The sequence below is a fragment of the Ascaphus truei genome, chromosome 2 (genome assembly GCF_040206685.1).
Source record: "Ascaphus truei isolate aAscTru1 chromosome 2, aAscTru1.hap1, whole genome shotgun sequence".
Taxonomy (NCBI): domain Eukaryota; kingdom Metazoa; phylum Chordata; class Amphibia; order Anura; family Ascaphidae; genus Ascaphus; species Ascaphus truei.
In genome coordinates, this window is record NC_134484.1 from 386,589,729 (window position 1) to 386,609,222 (window position 19,494).

The 19,494-nt window shown below is 38.4% G+C and overlaps 1 protein-coding gene across 1 annotated transcript in view; it reads right to left on the reverse strand.

Annotated features, from left to right (window-relative positions):
• Nucleotides 1-19,494, reverse strand: part of BZW2 (basic leucine zipper and W2 domains 2) — a 70,809-nt gene that overhangs the window by 29,044 nt on the left and 22,271 nt on the right. Inside the window, exons 4-9 of the mRNA XM_075587206.1 lie at nt 18,783-18,959; nt 12,938-13,041; nt 9,266-9,331; nt 8,875-9,010; nt 7,423-7,532; nt 6,829-6,999 (exon numbers count right to left, since the gene is read on the reverse strand). Of these exons, the coding sequence (XP_075443321.1) occupies nt 6,829-6,999; nt 7,423-7,532; nt 8,875-9,010; nt 9,266-9,331; nt 12,938-13,041; nt 18,783-18,959 (764 nt within the window). The remainder of the gene's footprint in view (nt 1-6,828; nt 7,000-7,422; nt 7,533-8,874; nt 9,011-9,265; nt 9,332-12,937; nt 13,042-18,782; nt 18,960-19,494) is intronic.

The window sequence follows — 19,494 nt, forward strand, 5'->3', positions numbered from 1 at the left end:
AACCTGGTTCTGGGTGATGTTTAAATTTGACGCGGTATATAAAAGGCCCATAACTTTGTGGCCATAATACTTAGTCACACGTGAGTCAAATCAATAGGTTCAGATAAGCTTGCCAAATATAACAAGATTAATTTTGCTAAGAAATTTGAGCAACAAATGGGTATCTGTCCCTTGACACCACCTAAACATGAAGGATTTGGTCTTATTGCATCTGTTACGAATATCTTTACATTATTCTTCAGAATAGGTGTCAGGCCATTGATATATTTTTTATTTAATATAACACTCAGACTAAGTGGTGACCTGTTTGTTAACTCTCTCTGCGATTCACAGGGGATATTTCAAGACTGTAAGGAGGTCTTTTGAGGCTGACAGCCCATGATCTGAGTATCGTCTATAGCCTTCCAAACTATAAATGTTTCACTTTTAGTGGGCCATCAGTGATAGCCCCCTGGTTAAGCCCTCTTTGTAGATATACAGGAAGGGTTTTGACCCGTCATAAAAACAATTCTTGAATTTTATAAAAAAATTCTAACCAACATTAACCCCTGAAGTACTGGATTGATCAAAATACTTAATATATCCCTTGCCATTTTTATTACAGATGGTCATTCACTAAAGCTGAAACGCTTTTAAACAGAAACGAGATCTACAGAAAATAGTTACGTTCAGAGCACTGCACAGCAAATGTCTACCACATAGATGTGTTCACTGCATTTATTTATATTTACACGAATGCTGTAAAATATTTGGCAAAGCTCTTGGCAGTGAAACAATAAATTGAATAGCAAATTATTTAGTGTAAAAACTCTCCCTTCAGTATAGCTGTTAATAGGATTGTTCTCGCTATTCTGAATAATCTGTGTGCCAGTATGTAGAGTGATGCATAATGGATTACATAGTTACATAGTAGATGAGGTTGAAAAAAGACGTACATCCATCAAGTTCAACCTATGCTAAATTTAGATAACAGATACTTTATCCTATATCTATTCTTCCTTATTGATCCAGAGGAAGGCAAACAAAAAACCCCAGTGTCATATCATCCAATGATATCTCATAAGGGGAAAAATTAATTCTGTCCCGGCTCCAAGAATTAGAAATCGGATTATTTCCTGGATCAACATCCTTCCCATGTATACTTATTTGGTATATACCTGTATACCTTTCCTTTCTAAAAATATGTCCAACCTTTTTTTAACAAATCTATTGTATCTGAAATCACAGTCTCCATGGGTAATTAATTCCACATTTTAACTGCCCTTACTGTAAAGAACCCTTTCCTTTGTTTCTGGGGAAATTTCCTTTCCTCCAACCTACATAACAATGAAAAAATAACAATAAAGTGACGTCATAGCATCACTACCAGTAAATTGCACAGCTAGGAATCTAATTTAGGACTTCCACATACTGTAGTATTTCATTTTGCTGGTTACCGTCTTTATTTCTCAATGAAAATAGATAAAAGATTTCCATTTGGTTATTCCTGGTGTCAGTCAACAGGAACCCCAATACATGATCTGATGATGTTTATTAATTGTACACGACCACATCATGACCTTTTCACGAAACTGTAATTAAGTGCTTTTTGTTATCAAGTAAGCTAAGTAAATATGACCTGGGATTGATTTACTGGTCACAAGAAACATCTTTACTTTACTACCAGTCATATTTTAAAGCAGAAAAACATCCAAAACCCCAATAAATCAGTTCTGTAGCATTAGATAACACTACCCACTAGCCACACCCACTCCTTTTGACACATATACATATATATATATATATATATATATATATATATATAGGTATCAGTACCGTGTTAGCCGAGCTTCAATAATCAAAAAATAAATAGATGATACCGTTCTGTGGCTAACGAAATGCTTTTATTTGTGCGAGCTTTCGAGATACACTGATCTCTTCTTCCGGCGATGTTACAATGAATGAAGCAAGGATTACTTAAAAACAGTGTCTCTATGCTATATGTATGCACACACAGCTGTCTCTCACACATACTAATACTCCTTATTTTTCCATCCCTATACACCAATAGGGACCACATAGTATCCACACACACTTTTAGTTGTGCTACAAACTCTCACATTTCCACACCCACCCACACCATTTATATCACCTCTCACTCCACACACACCTTGTGTAGAGCACTGTTTATACTGTGGGCTCTCCATTCATTCTTATTCACACTGATACACATACAGTACACACTCTTTCTTCACTTGCTTTCAGTAACCCTTTGACACCTCTAGCCATAAAACACATCCACATCGGGGGAAGGACCAGCACAGATAACATTCCAAGAGACACTGTTTTTAAGTAATCCTTGCTTCATTCATTGTAACATCGCCGGAAGAAGAGATCAGTGTATCTCGAAAGCTCGCACAAATAAAAGCATTTTGTTAGCCACAGAACGGTATCATCTATTTATTTTTTGATTATATATATATATATATATATATATATATATATATATATATATATTATGTGGTAATGTTTGGGGTTTCTCAGAGCTTGTTGGGTATCTGTATATTTATTACCTATGTGCAGCTGGTCTCAGCTGCTTTTGGAAGGGTAGTGCCCCCCCCCTCAAGGTTTAAGCTCGCACCTCCCCACTTTCCAAGTTGGCAGGTCAGTTTCATTTTGCCAGGTTACGACAGATCCAATGCAGATCATTCTTACTGTAATTATACAAGTAAATAATAATTGTAACTCAGGGAGTGTTAGGACCTGCTAACGGTCATGCCTTGAAAGTGGCAGCAGGCTTAAGATGCTTTGGCCAAAGGGTTAAACCAAATGACCCTTTTTCAAGAGCATATATAGGTATTGCACTGTGTATTTTTGTCATATTGGAAGTAGCTTTGGGCATCTTTGTTTGTTTTTTGTTGTATGCATTAATAATACTGACTGCATTTTTTTCTCCTTCTCCTAATGCTATTTTTAATTTTTTTTTTAATGTCCTGATCATCCTTTGGTTGCTATAGCAACCTTTTAGAAAGTCACATCCACTTCTCTTTTGAATCAGGCTCTCACACACACCTTTTGTAGCTCTGCCTTTTGGCAACAAAGCATCACAAACAGATCTGGTGCTGTGTTCCAAACAGCAGACTGGCTATTGCCAAGCTGAAAGCTGTAACAATAATGTGCTACATTTATTAATATACAGTAATGTTACATTGCAGCTGCAGCATTTCACAGATTGCAGCACAGTCACAGTTCGCCATTTTGATAGCCCCACAAGCAGGATATTAGCTGACCAATCACAGGAGAATGGATCGATCAACAGCTTAGGTAATTATTTCTCATTAAAGCTACTCACATGCTGCATATAGTAAAATAAATAACAAAAAAGATCGATGTTGGACTGCTGCTTTAAACCGGTTCAATTAAATTAATGATTCATCATTTACCCTTTTAGCTGGCACGCATATAGCCCCTTTTGTCTGTCCTGGAACACCAAGCAATGTTCTATAATTCAAGCAGGGGATTGTCCATGTTCATTAATGTGCGATAGCCGTTATTGCTCATTGACAGCCAGTCTAGTGAATAATTATTACCAACATTTTAAAGGCTTTTGTACATCAACGTACAGTATCAATACCAATTTGTTTTCTTCATTCACAAGCAGCTATTGTTGTTTTGTGTATATTGTGTATACTGTGTAGTCTCCCTAGGAATACTAGCAATGGATATCTGAGCTAAGAATCACACATTAAAACTTATTTTACTGTTTAATAACCTTTCCGTCTTAAGGTTCCAGAAGCAGAAATATTAAGCTAAAGCAGCACCTGTTCATGTTCGAAGCATACCAGAATTCCTTCCTCTGTAATGCTCCTACTTACTACTTAAGTAAGACAACACACAGATCCTTACTAGATCTGTAGTGCTGATTTTGTTTGTAGACAGCAAGTATCCTGGAATCTCTCACAGGAAAAAACTGGTGCTACAAATTGTCCACAAACATATACTATGTGTAATCCAGAGCAATAATTGCAACAATTGCATAAAAAGTTGAACACTCTTTAGTCCAGTATCCCAATATTTGAATAAGTGTGAAGTTGAGACTCCCCACTTTGATCGTGCCACGTGACAAACAACGGGAGGGGTATATGATGGTAAGGAGGAATGAAAGCAGTAGTACCGCGGTGTTCCCTAATCAGGAACACCCGCTAAGCAACCGCTACCCTCCGCCACAACCCTCCTACACCCGGTGTCACCCACGATCAAGCAATCCTCACTGCGGAGGTAGGAGAAGGGAGAACAAGAGAAGCAAGCACTCACAATCTTGACGCGCCGGGTCTCCGGTCAACGATGACGTCAGGGATCACTGAACCGGAAGAGGAAGTCAGCGTGCTCCAGCCGAAGTAGATCAAGCCAAAAATAGTGTGATGAGGCGGTCACTGCTGCCGCAAGGGTATAGAAGTTACCCACACGCAATTAAAAATAAAGTTTTTGGGTTTATTAGTGCATATATACACAAGGAAATCTGCCACAGAGCGAACTCTGACGCGTTTCGTCACACCAGTGACTTTGTCAAAGATTATCTGGCACTTAGTCTGATGATGTTTAAATAGTGCGCCACTGACATCTGATTGGTTGACAAATAAACTAGAATCAGGTGGATAGTAACACTTCCCAGGATAATGAAATGAATATTTAACCCTAGAAGTCCTGACGCCAATCAGTGCCCACTATCCAAACATCACCATTGACCCACAGTTGTTAATACAAGACACTAAAATTACACAAAATATAATTAAAAACAAAGCTAGCTACTCATGTCTAATCTATACCTATACCAAAAATAGATAACAAGTGCCAGTTAGTCAGTAGCAGAACAAACAACACATTGTATCATATATTAATAGCATTCTACTGTAAAACCTACTAATGTATGTGACCGCCTCATCACACTATTTTTGGCTTGATTTTGTTTGTATTCTGCCTCTGGTTGTATGAAAAACTTTTTGCTATCGGGCTAAAGTGTACTCCATGGTATTATTGGGACTATGGATCAACTTACAAAGCTAGCTATTTTGCTGTCAAGTTCATGCTGTTGGGTGTTCCTTAGCAGAAATAAGTCTGCTTTTGCCATCTTTGCTATAAAATAAAGGGCACTGACTTCCATAACAATGAACATATCAAGCCTTTTACTGACATTCCACAGGACAAAAGGTACTAAAGGAATAAAAGATAATTTCAAAAGAGATCATGTAGGCTTACCAGGGACAGACCCAGGTTTTGTTCCTTCATCTGATTTTAATTTTTTTTTTAAAAACTATGTAGAATTAAGAAAGGCTATGGACAGCAACACGTCTGATATATGTAGTTGTTTTCAGAGAGTTGTATGAGAAGCCAAATGTACACAGCTCACATTTTAAATTATTTTTGCTAGAAAGTATAGTTTCTTATCTGGAAGCATATATTGAAGTCACATTGTCCAGAGATACCATATAGTATTTGGAGAAGATAAGTTACATCAGAGTTACATTAGTATGTAAACAAACATAACCCTATGTGACCTACTGTAGCTAACAGAATGACAGTTCATGATGCTCCTGTTTACACTACTTTGTTGAGGCTGAAGTCATATGTGATATATGTTGTTACATTAGGTTATTGTGTCACTGCTCGTGTACCAATGTAAGGCTCAAGTAAACATACCACACTTACAGTATTAATGTCGTAGTTTATGTAAGAAAAACAAGTCGGGAAAATTACATTAAATTTAAAGTTAAATTTAATCACAGAAAAAAATATACTTTTAATAAATTGGAGGGGACAGAGAACACTTGTAGTGTGAAATTATGCTGAATTGTATTGATTTTTAATAATTCTTATATTACATTTCATTGTTGTCATGATAATTTCATGAGGAATTATGTATTTAAATCCATCTGGTGATTCAGGGGTTAATGAGCTACAGTTTGAAGTTAAAATATAATATATATTGGGTTAATGACAGGCCCAGGCTTGTCATAGGTGGGTCCTGGGTTTCAAAGAGACCTTAATACGGGGTGCCTATCCTGTAGGGCCCATTAAATATGCCAGATGGGTTGTATGTTGTTTATAATCTGGAGATAAGGGCCGAAGTGGGAATAAAATATAGCCCCTGTGACAACTTTCTATAAACATGGTCTTTTTAGAGCCACTATTGGTTTGATAACTTCTTAGCCACGTCCCCTGGCCATCCATAAGACTGCTTTGAAGCTACAGTAGCTCCAAAAAGACCATGTTTATAGAAAGTTGTCACAGGGGCTATATTGTATTCCCACCTCTGCCCTTATCTCCAGAATATCAGCAACATGCAACCCATCTGGCATATTTAGTGGGCCATACAGGATAGGCACCCCCTATTAAGCTCTCTTTGAAACCCAGAACCCACCCATGACAAGCCTGGGCCTGTCATCAACCAAATATATATTGTATTTTAACTTTAAACTGTAGCTTATTAACCCAATGAAGTATGAGATGTATTAAAATTCATAATACCTCATGACATTATCATGACACCTCCCTCCTTAAAATGAGTGAAGGGGCTGGCTTACGCACCAGTCCTGCACTCACACAAATAACACCTTTAGCATTTCCTCTGGGTCCCTAGGGATGACAGGCTGTAATGAGAAGCTCTCTCTGCCCCCCCCCCCCCTTTGGCACAATCCCCCTTGGACACCCTCCTGAGGTCTTCTGTGAGGCAGGGCGTACTTGGAGACTATCTTTTCTCGCCACTCTGGGACACCCCACTTCACTAATCCCATTGGGGCCCTTTGCTAACAGGGTTCAAATAGGGGCTGCTTTAAATGTTCCCAGGTTTACCTCTTTAATTGGACACTCCTGAAAAAGGCGCTCCTGTAGCTCTTTTTGAAGTTCCTTGCGTGTTCCCAGTGACTTCTGGACTCTAAGAAAATCAGAAACCTCTTTCAGGCCAGCATCAGTGAAGTACTTAGTAAAATGTTCAACATTTTGCCTATTTGCTGGAAACAGTTCCTAAAAGACAAAAGGTTCCAGATTTCAGATGTAATTTTTCCAATAATGGAAACTAGGATGAAAATTACTCTATGCAACAAACTGAAATCCTGTATAGTCGTGGTTACCTGCTCTGTGCATACTGTACTGTACTACATACATACAGGATATACTGCAATAGAGTAAGAACAGGTAGAGAGCAATATGAAACTAGATTGAAAGTGAATTTGAAATGGTGAATTGCTGTAGTGAGCAGGCAGTAAAGATTGGTAATGGAAATAATATTGTACTTTTTCTAATAAACATGCACTGTACAGGTAAGGACAAATATAATGTTGCAAAGCTAAATTGCAAACTTATGCCTGTTCTTGATTACTAATTATTTTACAAGTGCACATTTCTCTTGCTAGATGACAACATGATTCAATACGGATATATACGGACTAGTAATCTCTTGTCCAGGTTTGCTTTTCTTAAAGAGGAGGTCACTGCATTGGCATCCTTTTCTGCCATCCATGATTTGAAAAGCTTTACAGCAAAAGACGCAGAAATTCCTACAAAAGAAGAACACAAACACAATAATACTAGGTAGAAATTACTCAATAACTCTGTAGTGACGTACATGAAACCGTTTTATTAAATATTGTTAGCACCTTAAACAAGAAATATTCCTTAAAACTGTTACAGTTCCTAATAATGCTTCAAATATCTTACAATACGTTTGTTGTTTAAATGTACTATATATTTATATCAATGGTAATGGACAGTCTATTGCAGATTATTACACCATGAAAATATTGCTGCTCTTTAACTAGACCTTGCATTTCCCTCTGTTAGAAAAGTAAAGTACCCCTTTTCCTTTTAAAATTAGGGATACAAATGCCTAATTTAACAAAATACTTTGAGATAAATCATAATTACATACAACCCAGTTCACACGCAAGGGATAAAACGTCATAATACCATAACAACTATGCAGAGATGCTAATCGATAGCAATGTGGCTTGTGGAATATATAATTTTACCAGTAAATTAGCCAGGTGAGGAAATAAACCCTCCAATTAAAAGTACACTTTTCCAGCCGCATATTTTTTATGCGTTTCTCATTTACAGAAAAATGACTTTTGTCATTAATTAGATTGTAAGCTCTTTGGGGAAGGGACTTCTGGAGTTGTTGCTCACCTCCATATGATTTACATTTTTGTTTAGACCAGAAATTGTGAGATTGCACCTGAACATATATGCCCTGCCCAGACGACCTTGAAATCCTTGATTTTTAGTTCTTGAAGCACAGGGAGATAAAGTGACTTACCCAGGGTCAAAAGGAGCTGATACGAGGATTTGAACCTGGCTCCATTGCTCCAAACTCAGTGTTGCTGTTATCAGTCAGGCTTTTTACTCACCTGGCCACTCCTTCATTTGTTTTATTTATTAAATTGATTACATTTTTTGGGAAAAGTGTAAATAATGGTTTAACATTATTAATAAATTATTATTTATTTAATTTTAAGTATGCACTGCATGCAATAATGCTTTTGTTATTTTTTAAGAATTTATTAATAATGTTAAACCATTATTTACACTTTTCCCAAAAAATGTAATCAATTTAATAAATAAAACAAATGAAGGAGTGGCCCGGTGAGTAAAGAGCCTGACTGATAACAGCAACACTGAGTTTGGAGCAATGGAGCCAGGTTCAAATCCTCGTATCAGCTCCTTTTGACCCTGGGTAAGTCACTTTATCTCCCTGTGCTTCAAGAACTAAAAATCAAGGATTTCAAGGTCACCTGGGCAGGGACTGTGACTGTAAACATCCTACACTATGTACTGTCATTGTGAAGAGCTTTGAGTCCCATTGGGAGAAAAGAGCTATATGAAATTAAGTTATTATATTACCTTCTTTGACTATGTTCTCAGTGAAAAGGCTTGTTAAAATGACGGCAGGGAGTGTTCCAGTGGCTAACAAGATTCCGGAGAGCATAGCCAACTTTGTTTGCTCTGTTTCAGAAAAGGCTTTAAGGAAAAGTAGGAGCTATGAGTAAAAAGAAAAATGTGCTTATTTCTACATTGAAGAAGAAATATACCAATATTTATTTGTTTAGCTTTATAGTATTTTATGTGCAATAGCAAGACATTTTAAGCAAGAAGTGTAGCTAAAACATAAAATTATTCAGGAGCGCTTTTTATCTAACATCCTGAAACAGCAAAGATATCTTTGGAAGCGAGCATACAATGTAAACATTTTACTATATTGTTATTTAAATTTGCACACATAAAAACAGATTACCTTCTTGATTTCATCTTCAAAAGCCTTTTCCAAATACTTGTATCTTCTAATCAATTTACTAAAGACCTAAAAGTGAGAGAATTGGAGAAAAATAAATTCATGGATGTTTCATAACACTAACGAATGTAGATGAATAAGTCAAATTAGTACCCAGAAAGAAGCAAAGCGCAAATACTTTCAATGTTTTTTAAATGTAGGTAACAACAGTTTTTCTAACATTATGTAAAAGGGCAGTGCTATTGGCTTTGCCATTTTCGATACGTGGCAGAGTACGTTTTCAGAACATGTAACCCAATGAACTTGATGATTTAACCCCATATAATTAAAAGTCAATTGATGATGGAGGGATAGGCAAAATGCTACATGTTATTTATGGATAATCTACTAAACCTATCGCTGCAGTTAATAAAGTAGTTTAGCATGCTATGTACAAAAGATTACATTCAGAATCCTACAGTGTTATCATTTATTAAAATAGCTTTAAAAATATGTATTTTAGATTTAAGAACTATGCATTAAGTGGTGCTCTCCCCTACAACAAAGAAAAAAGTATGTCTCGTTCATTATTCCACGTATCTCTGTTATTCTGCTCATTTCTGCCCCCTCTCTTGAACACAAGTTGCATGCCACATGTAACAACAAGATGCTAAAGGCTTGGCTCAGTGAGTAAAAGCAATGACTGAAGTCCCTTTTTCTACAAGGATGGGAACCAGGGAGCAGCTGAAGCTTGCAGTCCATGCCAGGCAAAACAAAATGGCAGTTTAAATCTCCCGCGTTATGACAACCAATAACTGTGACATCACCCGTTCATTTTGGCTTGCATGACGATTCAAATACCAGAAAGTATTAGTGCTACCTTCACTAGTAAGTAACTCATTAACCAAGGGATCCCCGGAGCTGGAACGGGAGCTATTCAGTTCTGATGACCCTTTAGTTCCCACCCTATTAATATAAAAAGGGGGCGTGGGGGAACTGCTGCTTTTAAGCAGGAAGCATGATTCAAATCTTGCTGTCACCTACTTATGACTTCGGGTAAGTCACTAATTTTGGTACGTGTGGCACAGGCAATAAATTGTAAGCTCTATGGGTCTGCCTGCAAAATTCTGCATACACAGACAGCGCTATATAAAAATTATCTAAGTTGGCAATATACAGTCATGTGAAAAAGAAAGTACACCCTCTTTGAATTCTATGGTTTTACATATCAGGACATAATAACAATCATCTGTTCCTTAGCAGGTCTAAAAATTAGGTAAATACAACCTCAGATGAACAACAACACGACATATTACACCGTGTCATGATTTATTTAACAAAAATAAAGCCAAAATAGAGAAGCCATGTGTGAAAAACTAAGTACACCCATAGGTGTACACCTAAGTACACCCATGCTTTCATAGGAATTAAGATTAAGTAGCAGACAGGTGCTGCTAATCAAATGCCCTTGATTAATTGATCATCAGCAAGTGTGACCACCTCTATAAAAGCTGACGTTTTAGCAGTTTGCTGGTCTGGAGCATTCAGGTGTGTGTTAACACAATGCCAAGGAGGAAAGACATCAGCAATGATCTTAGAGAAGCAATTGTTGCTGCCCATCAAGCTGTGAAGGATTATAAGGCCATTTCCAAACAATTTAAAGTCCATCATTCTACAGTGAGAAAGATTATTAAAAAGTGGAAACATTCAAGACAGTTGCCAATCTTCTCAGGAGTGGACATCCCAGCAAATTTACCCCAAGGTCAGACCGTGCAATGCTCAGAGAAATTACAAAATACCCAAGAGTTACATCTCAGACTCTACAGGCCTCAGTTAGCATGTTAAATGTTAAAGTTCATGACAGTACAATTAGAAAAAGACTGAACAAGTATGTTTTTTTTGGAAGGGTTGCCATTAGAAAGTCTCCTCTCTAAAAAGAACATGGCAGCACGGCTTAGGTTTGCAAAGTTGCATCTGAACAAACCACAAGACTTCTGGAACAATGTCCTTTGGACAGACGAGACCAAAGTGGAGATGTTTGGCAATAATGCACAGCGCCACGTTTGGCAAAAACCAAACACAGCATATCAACACAAACACCTCATACCAACTGTCAAGCATGGTGGTGGAGGGGTGATAATTTGAGCTTGTTTTTGCAGCCACAGGACCTGGGATCCTTGCAGTTATTGAGTCGACCATGAACTCCTCTGTATAGCAAAGTATTCTAGAGTCAAATGTGAGGCCATCTGTCCGACAGCTAAAGCTTGACTGAAATTAGGTCATGCAATAGGACAATGATCCCAAGTACACCATCAAATCTACAACAGAATGATGGCTGAAAAAGAAAATTATCAAGGTGTTGCAATGGCCCAGTCAAAGTCCAAACCTCAACCCAGACCTCAACCCGATTGAAATGCTGTGGCTGGACCTTAAGAGAGTTGTGCATAAATAAATGCCCAAAAACCTCAATGAACTGAAGCAACATTGTAAAGAAGAGTGGGCCAAAATTCCTCCACAACGATGTGAGAGACTGATAAAGTCATACAGAAAACGATTACTTCAAGTTATTGCTGCTAAACGTGGTTTTACAAGCTATTGAATCATAAGATGTACTTAGTTTTTCACACATGGCTTCTCCATTTTAGCTTTATTTTTGTTAAATAAATCATGACACGGTGCAATATGTCATGTGTTGTTGTTCATCTGAGGTTGTATTTACCTAATTTTAAGACCTACTAAGGAACAGATGATTGTTATTATGTCCTGATATGTAAAACCATGGAATTCAAAGAGGGTGTACTTTCATTTTCACATGACTGTATAATGTTTATATAATAGCAGTTGAACCCATAATACACATAGGTATAATCTGACAGTTAGGCCCAGAATTACAGCTCAGCCCATTGACATCTACTGCATTCAGTTTTGGCAGGGAACATTTTCAATGGGGCAGCGGATTCCCTTAATGTTTTCATATGGGTACACCGCTCACAACAACCCTGGTATCAGCAACACATTTAACCCTACTGAATGCAGTAGATGTGTGTTGCTGAAGGACGATCTGTAAGCTGACACCATTGAGAGTTCCTGCTGGACAGGAGTTTGTGACAGACTGTGCAGTCGATCGTAGCAGAGGAGAGGCGTTACATCAAATTGATTGGGGCATGAGTATTGATCTCAAATAGCGCCTGAATATATTCTTTGTTTGTGAGTTTTAAATTGTGATCAATGGAAATGCATTAAATATTTTTTAATGATAATGCACTAGGATCGGGCGCTTTTTCTTTTTTATATATATATATATTGAACTCTTAATGCCGTAATTACTTACAATGTTTTGCACTACCAAATTGCGAAAATGTTGATTACTGATTCACTACGTGTGACAAAAATAATGTTATAAACAATAAGCAAGTCCACAGCAGTAACATTTGTGAACTCTGTTTTCATCTACACTGAAAATGGCTTTGCACAAAATGAGCTGCAGAGTAATCTGCAACATGCAGCAAATTAACTTTTGGTTTAAACGAATCCGCAAAAAGCATTTGCTTTTTATTTAATTAGTGCTAGTGGAATTACACTGCTAAATCACCGCCCGCAATTCACTACAAATATAATCTCTGCAGTTGTATGAGGTTTTCACAGCTAATTCATCTACAGTTCTACTCAGCTATGTGATATTTTTCTCTTTCATACCTGAGCATAATTTCGCATGGTCTCATAATTTTCATCGGCTGCAAATACACAGTGCTTGGTCACCTTGGTTTTGTCTCCATCATCAATACGAGTACCTCCAGGTGCTAAGGAAAACAGAAACATTCCCAATAAAGACTTGAAAAGACAAAAAAGCAAGTGAACTCAAGCAAGAAGCACAGCTATATCTGATGAAACATTTAAACATTATTAAGAAAATGATAGCAACAAAATTGCATTGTACAATACAATCCCCATTTGTGAGTCAAATGTGTAATCCCAGCTAAGACACAAATAAACTAACTTTTTTTTTACAATCTTTAAAGGAGCTCCCTTTTTTATACATAAAAAAAATGAGGAACGTTTTCCTTAGAGAGCTAGTTATTTTAAAGTGATACATTTATAGGATAATATTATTTGTTGTTGGTGTTATACAACTATTACAATTCTTTGCAGCTACAGTATAAAGAAATGCTGTTTTTCTTGACTGAATTACAGTACACCCACAAGTTCGAGTATATGTAATAATTGTGACACAACAGCCTCCTCTATAAACAAATGTGTTAAGTTGTTCCTGGGATTGTGTCACGAATATCCAAATAGAATTTCAAGCTTCCAAATTTTATATAGTATAGTATAAAGTATAGTATTTTAGTCCAAACCTCCACTATAACCCAGTAATACCAAAAAGAAGGTAAAAAAAAAGCATCTCTCACAGATGCTAACTTTCTAGAGAAGAACATTGCCCATAGTTACTTAGCGGTGCTAGCCCTCCAGACACTTCCTGGAGTCGGAAGACACATTACGGTCCGTTCACTTGGCAGGTTCCTTAATACAGGGGTGTGCAAACTGGGGGGCGCACCCCCTGAGATTTTCTGTAGGGGGGTGTGGCACTTACAGAGGCCCTGCGCTTCCCCAAAGGCATTTAAATTAAATACTGGGAGACCACGCAAGGCATCTGTAAATTCCCTTACCTTGGCTACCAGCGACGCGTCTCCATGGCAACTCAGCATCAAATGACGCCGCAGGGTCACGAGATTTCACGTTGCCATGGTAACTCCTACATTCCCAGTTACATGGGTCAGTGGGAAAACTTGCAGATTCCAGGGTACGAGCTGATAGCCACGGTTCTGCCCTCTGTATCTCATCACAGTTTTGGACTGAGTTGATCTTGACATTATTTTACCTAGTACCAGGGCCGCCAAAAAAATGAAGTTGGCTCAGGACAAACTTTAAGAATGGGGCAAATGCAAATGTCATGACATAATCACATAAAATCTACTTTCCCCCATCATGTCTCTTTGTTCCGTCCTCCCCCTAGTGTATTTTTCTCATCTTTTGCCCCTAGTGTCCTTCTCACACCCTTTATGTCCTTCCATATTTCCCCTCCTGTATCTTTGCAATCTCACCCACCTCAAGCATGTCTTTCTCTTCTTACACTGTTGATCTCATTCTCTCTATTCTCCCCTCATATATTTATCTTATTTCCCCGCATGTCTTATTTTCTTCCTCTTCTCTTTTCTCACACATACCATTCACTTTATGTATTCCCTGTGTATTTCCCCCTGTCATCCTCTCTAACTATCTGATATATATTTTCCTCTTTTCCTTCCCCGTTCTTACTCTTTCCCCCCACATCTCTCTCTCTCTCTCTTTCCCCCCCTCATGTCTCTTTCTCTCCCCCCCCCCTCATGTCTCTTTTTCCCAATCATGTCACTCTCTTTTCTTCCCCTCATGTCTCTCTCTTTTGTCTCCCTCCCATGTCTCTTTCTTTCTCTCTCTTTTTCCCCCCTCATGTCCCTTTTTCTTTTCTCCCCCTTCTGTCTCTTTTTCCCCCCTCATGTCACTCTCTTTTCTTCCCATCACGTCTCTCTCTTTTCTCCCCCCCTGTATCTCTCTCTTTTCTCCCTCCCATGTCTCTTTCTTTCTCTCTCTCTCTTTTCTCCCACTCCTGTTTCTTTTCCCAACCTCATGTCACTCTCTTTTCTCCCCTTCATGTCACTCTTTTCTCCCCCTCATGTCTCTCTCTCTCTCTTCTCCCTTCCATGTCTTTCTCTCTCTCTCGCTTTTCTCTATTCTGTCTCTCTCTTTTCTCCCCCTAGTGTCTTTCTTTCCCCTCTTATGTAGTTCTCTCATGTACTTTATTTTCTCTTTGTGTTTTTCGCTTCCTTTCTGTCTTCTTCCTTTTCATAACATAAAGAAGAAAAGATGCCCTTTAGAATGCACTCAGGGTGTCTTTGTTTACTGAGTGAAGATTAAAATCCTTTTAATTCTTAATAATATAAAAAATATATCAGACTGGTAAAGTAAAGTCTATGGCCAATCAGTGATCTACATAACAAAAGCAACAAGAAAATAACTGCTGTTAATTATATTCCCTATTGGGTCCACTTGGTATAGTATTGTGGTGGTGTCTATTTTTCTTACCACTTCGTATACTTAATGAGTGAAAAACATTAGATCTAGTAATAATCAATAAACTCCAGAGCTATAAATGAGAGCTGGAGCACTAGAGACACCTATTCATATTATGGGGTCAAAATGTGGACTTGGTTACAGTTATACTTGTATAATAAAACAGTGTGCAAGCACAATTCATTGAAATTATGCACGGTCAGGACGCTCAATGATTACCCTGCTGATAGATTATACTGGGAGCCTTAGGCTGAGTGCATGGTGACTTCAGCCGTGCGGAGGCGCGCTGAGGCTGAGGGACAGTGCATGCTTTCCCTGGCCTTAGTTCGCGCGCCGTCCGGGGTTTTTTTGGGGGGCGGGCCAGTGACGTCACGGAGCTGGTTCACCCTCATTGGGCGAACCGCTCACGTGACCGGCCCTGCGCTCCCGTGAGCGCAGAAACTAAAAACAATTTAAGAGCTACGCCTCCGCACGCCTGCAGAAGCGTGAGCCCCTGCTAAAGCCGCTCTCATTGTGGCTGCAGGGGCTCACTGACAAGCATCAGCGCGCCTCAGCACGGGTCAGCGGATAAGCGCTGACCATGTACTCAGCCTTATAATGAAGGCTTAACGAGCAAGGGGAGCTAACACGATACAATAGTGTTCTTTAGTATATTAACAAGGTAACAATAGTAAGGGCTGATAGTTATATGCAAATGTAGTGCAAACAACTACAGCACCCTTAGACACAAGCTAATATGCACAGATTGTCAGCACAATACCTAACAGACATGTTCCCCTTATTCCCAGAAGCTGTAATACACAGAGTGGAGTGCAAGATCAATGTAGAGAGGAAAATAGATTGCACCTAGCAGTTGCCCCTATTGGAATTTAGCTATAATACTGCTGCGGCACAGTTTATTCGAGCATTTGCCCGTTCTGTGCCGCAGCAGTAGCCTGGCGCGCGCCCGAGTGTGACGGGCGCGCGCCGAAGCAGCGGAAGAGCGCCCTCCGATCGGGGCGCTCTCCCTCCCGCTGCCGGGTCCGCCGGGTCCCCCGGAACCCCCTGCCGCTGTCCCGCGATCGCGGGACACCAGGGCTCCCTCGGGGAGCCCCTGGACGTGCGTGCAGGGGGCGCACGCTCCCGAAGACGCGTGACCGCGCGTCTATGACGCGCGGCACGCCGAGGGGCGGCCACTAGCAAGCCGGGAAATCTCCCGGCTTGCGGATCTGGCCGCAGTGCAATTAAATGTGTCGCCAGTGTAAATAGGATGTCAGTACGTATACTTGCAGTTCACGCCAGATTTAGGCTTCTGGTTATTGCTAATAGGCTGGCCATTATACAGCCAGTAGGTAAAGGTGATGAGTCTGTATTGTCAGGTTTCAGCAAGATATAGTTTGACCGAAGAGTATTGCTATGCTCTCCAAAGAGAGTAATGGCAGGCACACAAAAGCGTGTTTTTAGCCTAGGGGCACGGATCAGTGTCCTTATCAAGTTTCAGCCTCTTGAAGCTATTCTAGTGTTTGCTTAGCGATCAGTAATTAAATTAACATACACACCAAGCAAACTCAAACGCCCACACCCACCTAATCTTGACTATATGTAATGCCACATAGAGTGCAACTGGGCTTTTGTGGCACACAAATACAGCAAACACAGGGGGTGCCCAGTGCTACGTCCAAATGACAAAACATACATGGTAATAATTACAAGAAATTATGCTTCAGTGTAAATAATAATGCTAATGCTATTAATATTAAAATATGGTTTTTTAGTTAGAAATTTTGGCCAAAACATCATAAGCTTGCACACCAAATCGTCAAGGTAAACCATAATAAGTGCAAGTCCTACACTACACTGCATTAGTTCCCTATACATGGTTTACCTTGACGATTTGGTGTGCAAGCTTATGATGTTTTGGCCAAAATTTCTAACTAAAAAACCATATTTTAATATTAATAGCATTAGCATTATTATTTACACTGAAGCATCATTTCTTGTAATTATTACCATGTATGTTTTGTCATTTGGACGTAGCACTGGGCACACCCTGTGTTTGCTGTATTTGCTTAGCGATCAGTAACATACTTGCAGAACCTTAGCTGACTTGTATCAGCCTGCTCGTGAACCCACCTCTATCAGACTGTGAGCTGTGAGCATCGTGACATCAGGCTGATCATCAGGCTTCGTTCAAACTGTATCTTAAGGGACCTTGAGAAAGCGCCGTAAGCGCGAAACATGTCGGTCTACATGCCTATGATCTATTAAAGCTATTTTTGTATCCAAGCTACCCGCCTTCATTTTTGGAGATGTTAAATCAAGTCTAAAGGTCCAATGTGGAATATTTATATTTAAAGCTGCACTATTGGCCCTTGCTAATCTTTGAGCAAGACCCATTTATGAATATATATATATATATCTATATATATATATAGATATATATATATATATTGTGTTTATATATATATATATATATATATATATATATATATATATATATATACACCTCTAAACACATATATATATATATATATATATATATATATATATATATATATATATATATATACACAGAAATTTCAATAGAAAAAGCAATGGTAAATAGATAAATAGCTACAGGGTCTAAATGCCAGATTTATGACACAAATTTCTTGAAATTAACACAGCAAATGCAACCATTAGATGTTGAAAGATACATTTCTAGACAAAAAATTTTTTAACCAAAAGCATGCCGTTTTCAACATAGCGATAAGTGAGGATTTGTTTTAGTTTTTACTGAAAACAGTTAACTATTGGAGAATTTTTATTCATGTGATATCTAAACAGTGGCATGTGAGTTGCACAGTGAATACCACACCATTTTTAGCACATACCCAAGACAAGCAAATTCAGTAAAGTAGTTTCTCCAGAAAGCCATTAAATAACCACATACAGAGGCACTGGTTCAAAGAATCACATTTTGTTTTGGGGGTGGGCTCAAAATAGTGCCGCATTTTTTAATTCAATTTATTACACGTAATGAAAAAGAGATTAGCTACTACATTTTTTCATCTTAAAGAGGAAAACAACAAAGGATTTTTAGTGGAGAAAAACTTTTGTTAATATACATCAAAATGAGTTTTCCTTGGGTGACCAGATTCCTGCTCATTGGAAATTTAAGGTATTTAATCTTCTAAGGTTATTCCATAATGTAGGATCTTATAATGTACACGTATGGCATTGGATGGATAGTACACTGTCTTGAAGTATTGTGGGTAGCAGACTATAATAGGACTACATAAAACTAAACCCATGCGCACAGATTACCTAAAATGCCTCAGTATAAGATTTACTTAATTTAAAAGTGCATATCGGATTGAACTATGTCTACAATATGATTCAATAATCACGCTGGTGAACATTTTTATTTATTTTATAAGACAAACAAATATTTAGTAACAAAAAAAGTATTTACCCAGCATGCTTCCAGCGATCATGATATCAAACAATGTGTCAGCATAGCGACGGTAATCTAATCGTGATCCAGTTGTGTCAAGGAATTTTGCTACCGCTTCCAAATCGCTCCCTGCTTCATTGAGACCCTGGATGATGGTATCCCTAAATACTGTAGGTTCAAATTTCTCTTTTTCATCTACAGGGAAATAATTGGTTAGATGGTAACATATACAGTAAATTAGTTTTAAGGTTGGACATCTTTTTAGAAAGGAAAGGTATACAGGGATATACCAAATAAGTAAACATGAGAAGGATGTTGATCCGGGGAGTCACCTGATTGCAAATTCTTGGAGTGAGGAAGGAATTTGTTTCCCCCCTAATGAGATATCATTGGAAGATATGTCACTGGGGTTTTGTGTTTGCCTTCCTCTGGATCAATATACTGTAAGTATGGATATAGGATAAAGTATCTGTCGTCTAAATTTAGCATAGGTTGAACTTGATGGACGCCTGTCTTTTGTCAACCTCATCTACTAAGTTACTATGTTACTATGTAAATGAGTGTACCTATTGCCATCAGCAAAAAAGGGTAAAGAGAGAGTTTGAGTGAGGTTTATTGAGGTAGTAAGCGATAGAAAGAGAGAAAAAGGATGAGAGAGGGAGAAAGAAAGACAAGAAAAAGGGGGGAGTGAGAGAATTTGATTGAGTGGGACCGAGAGAAAGGAAGAAAC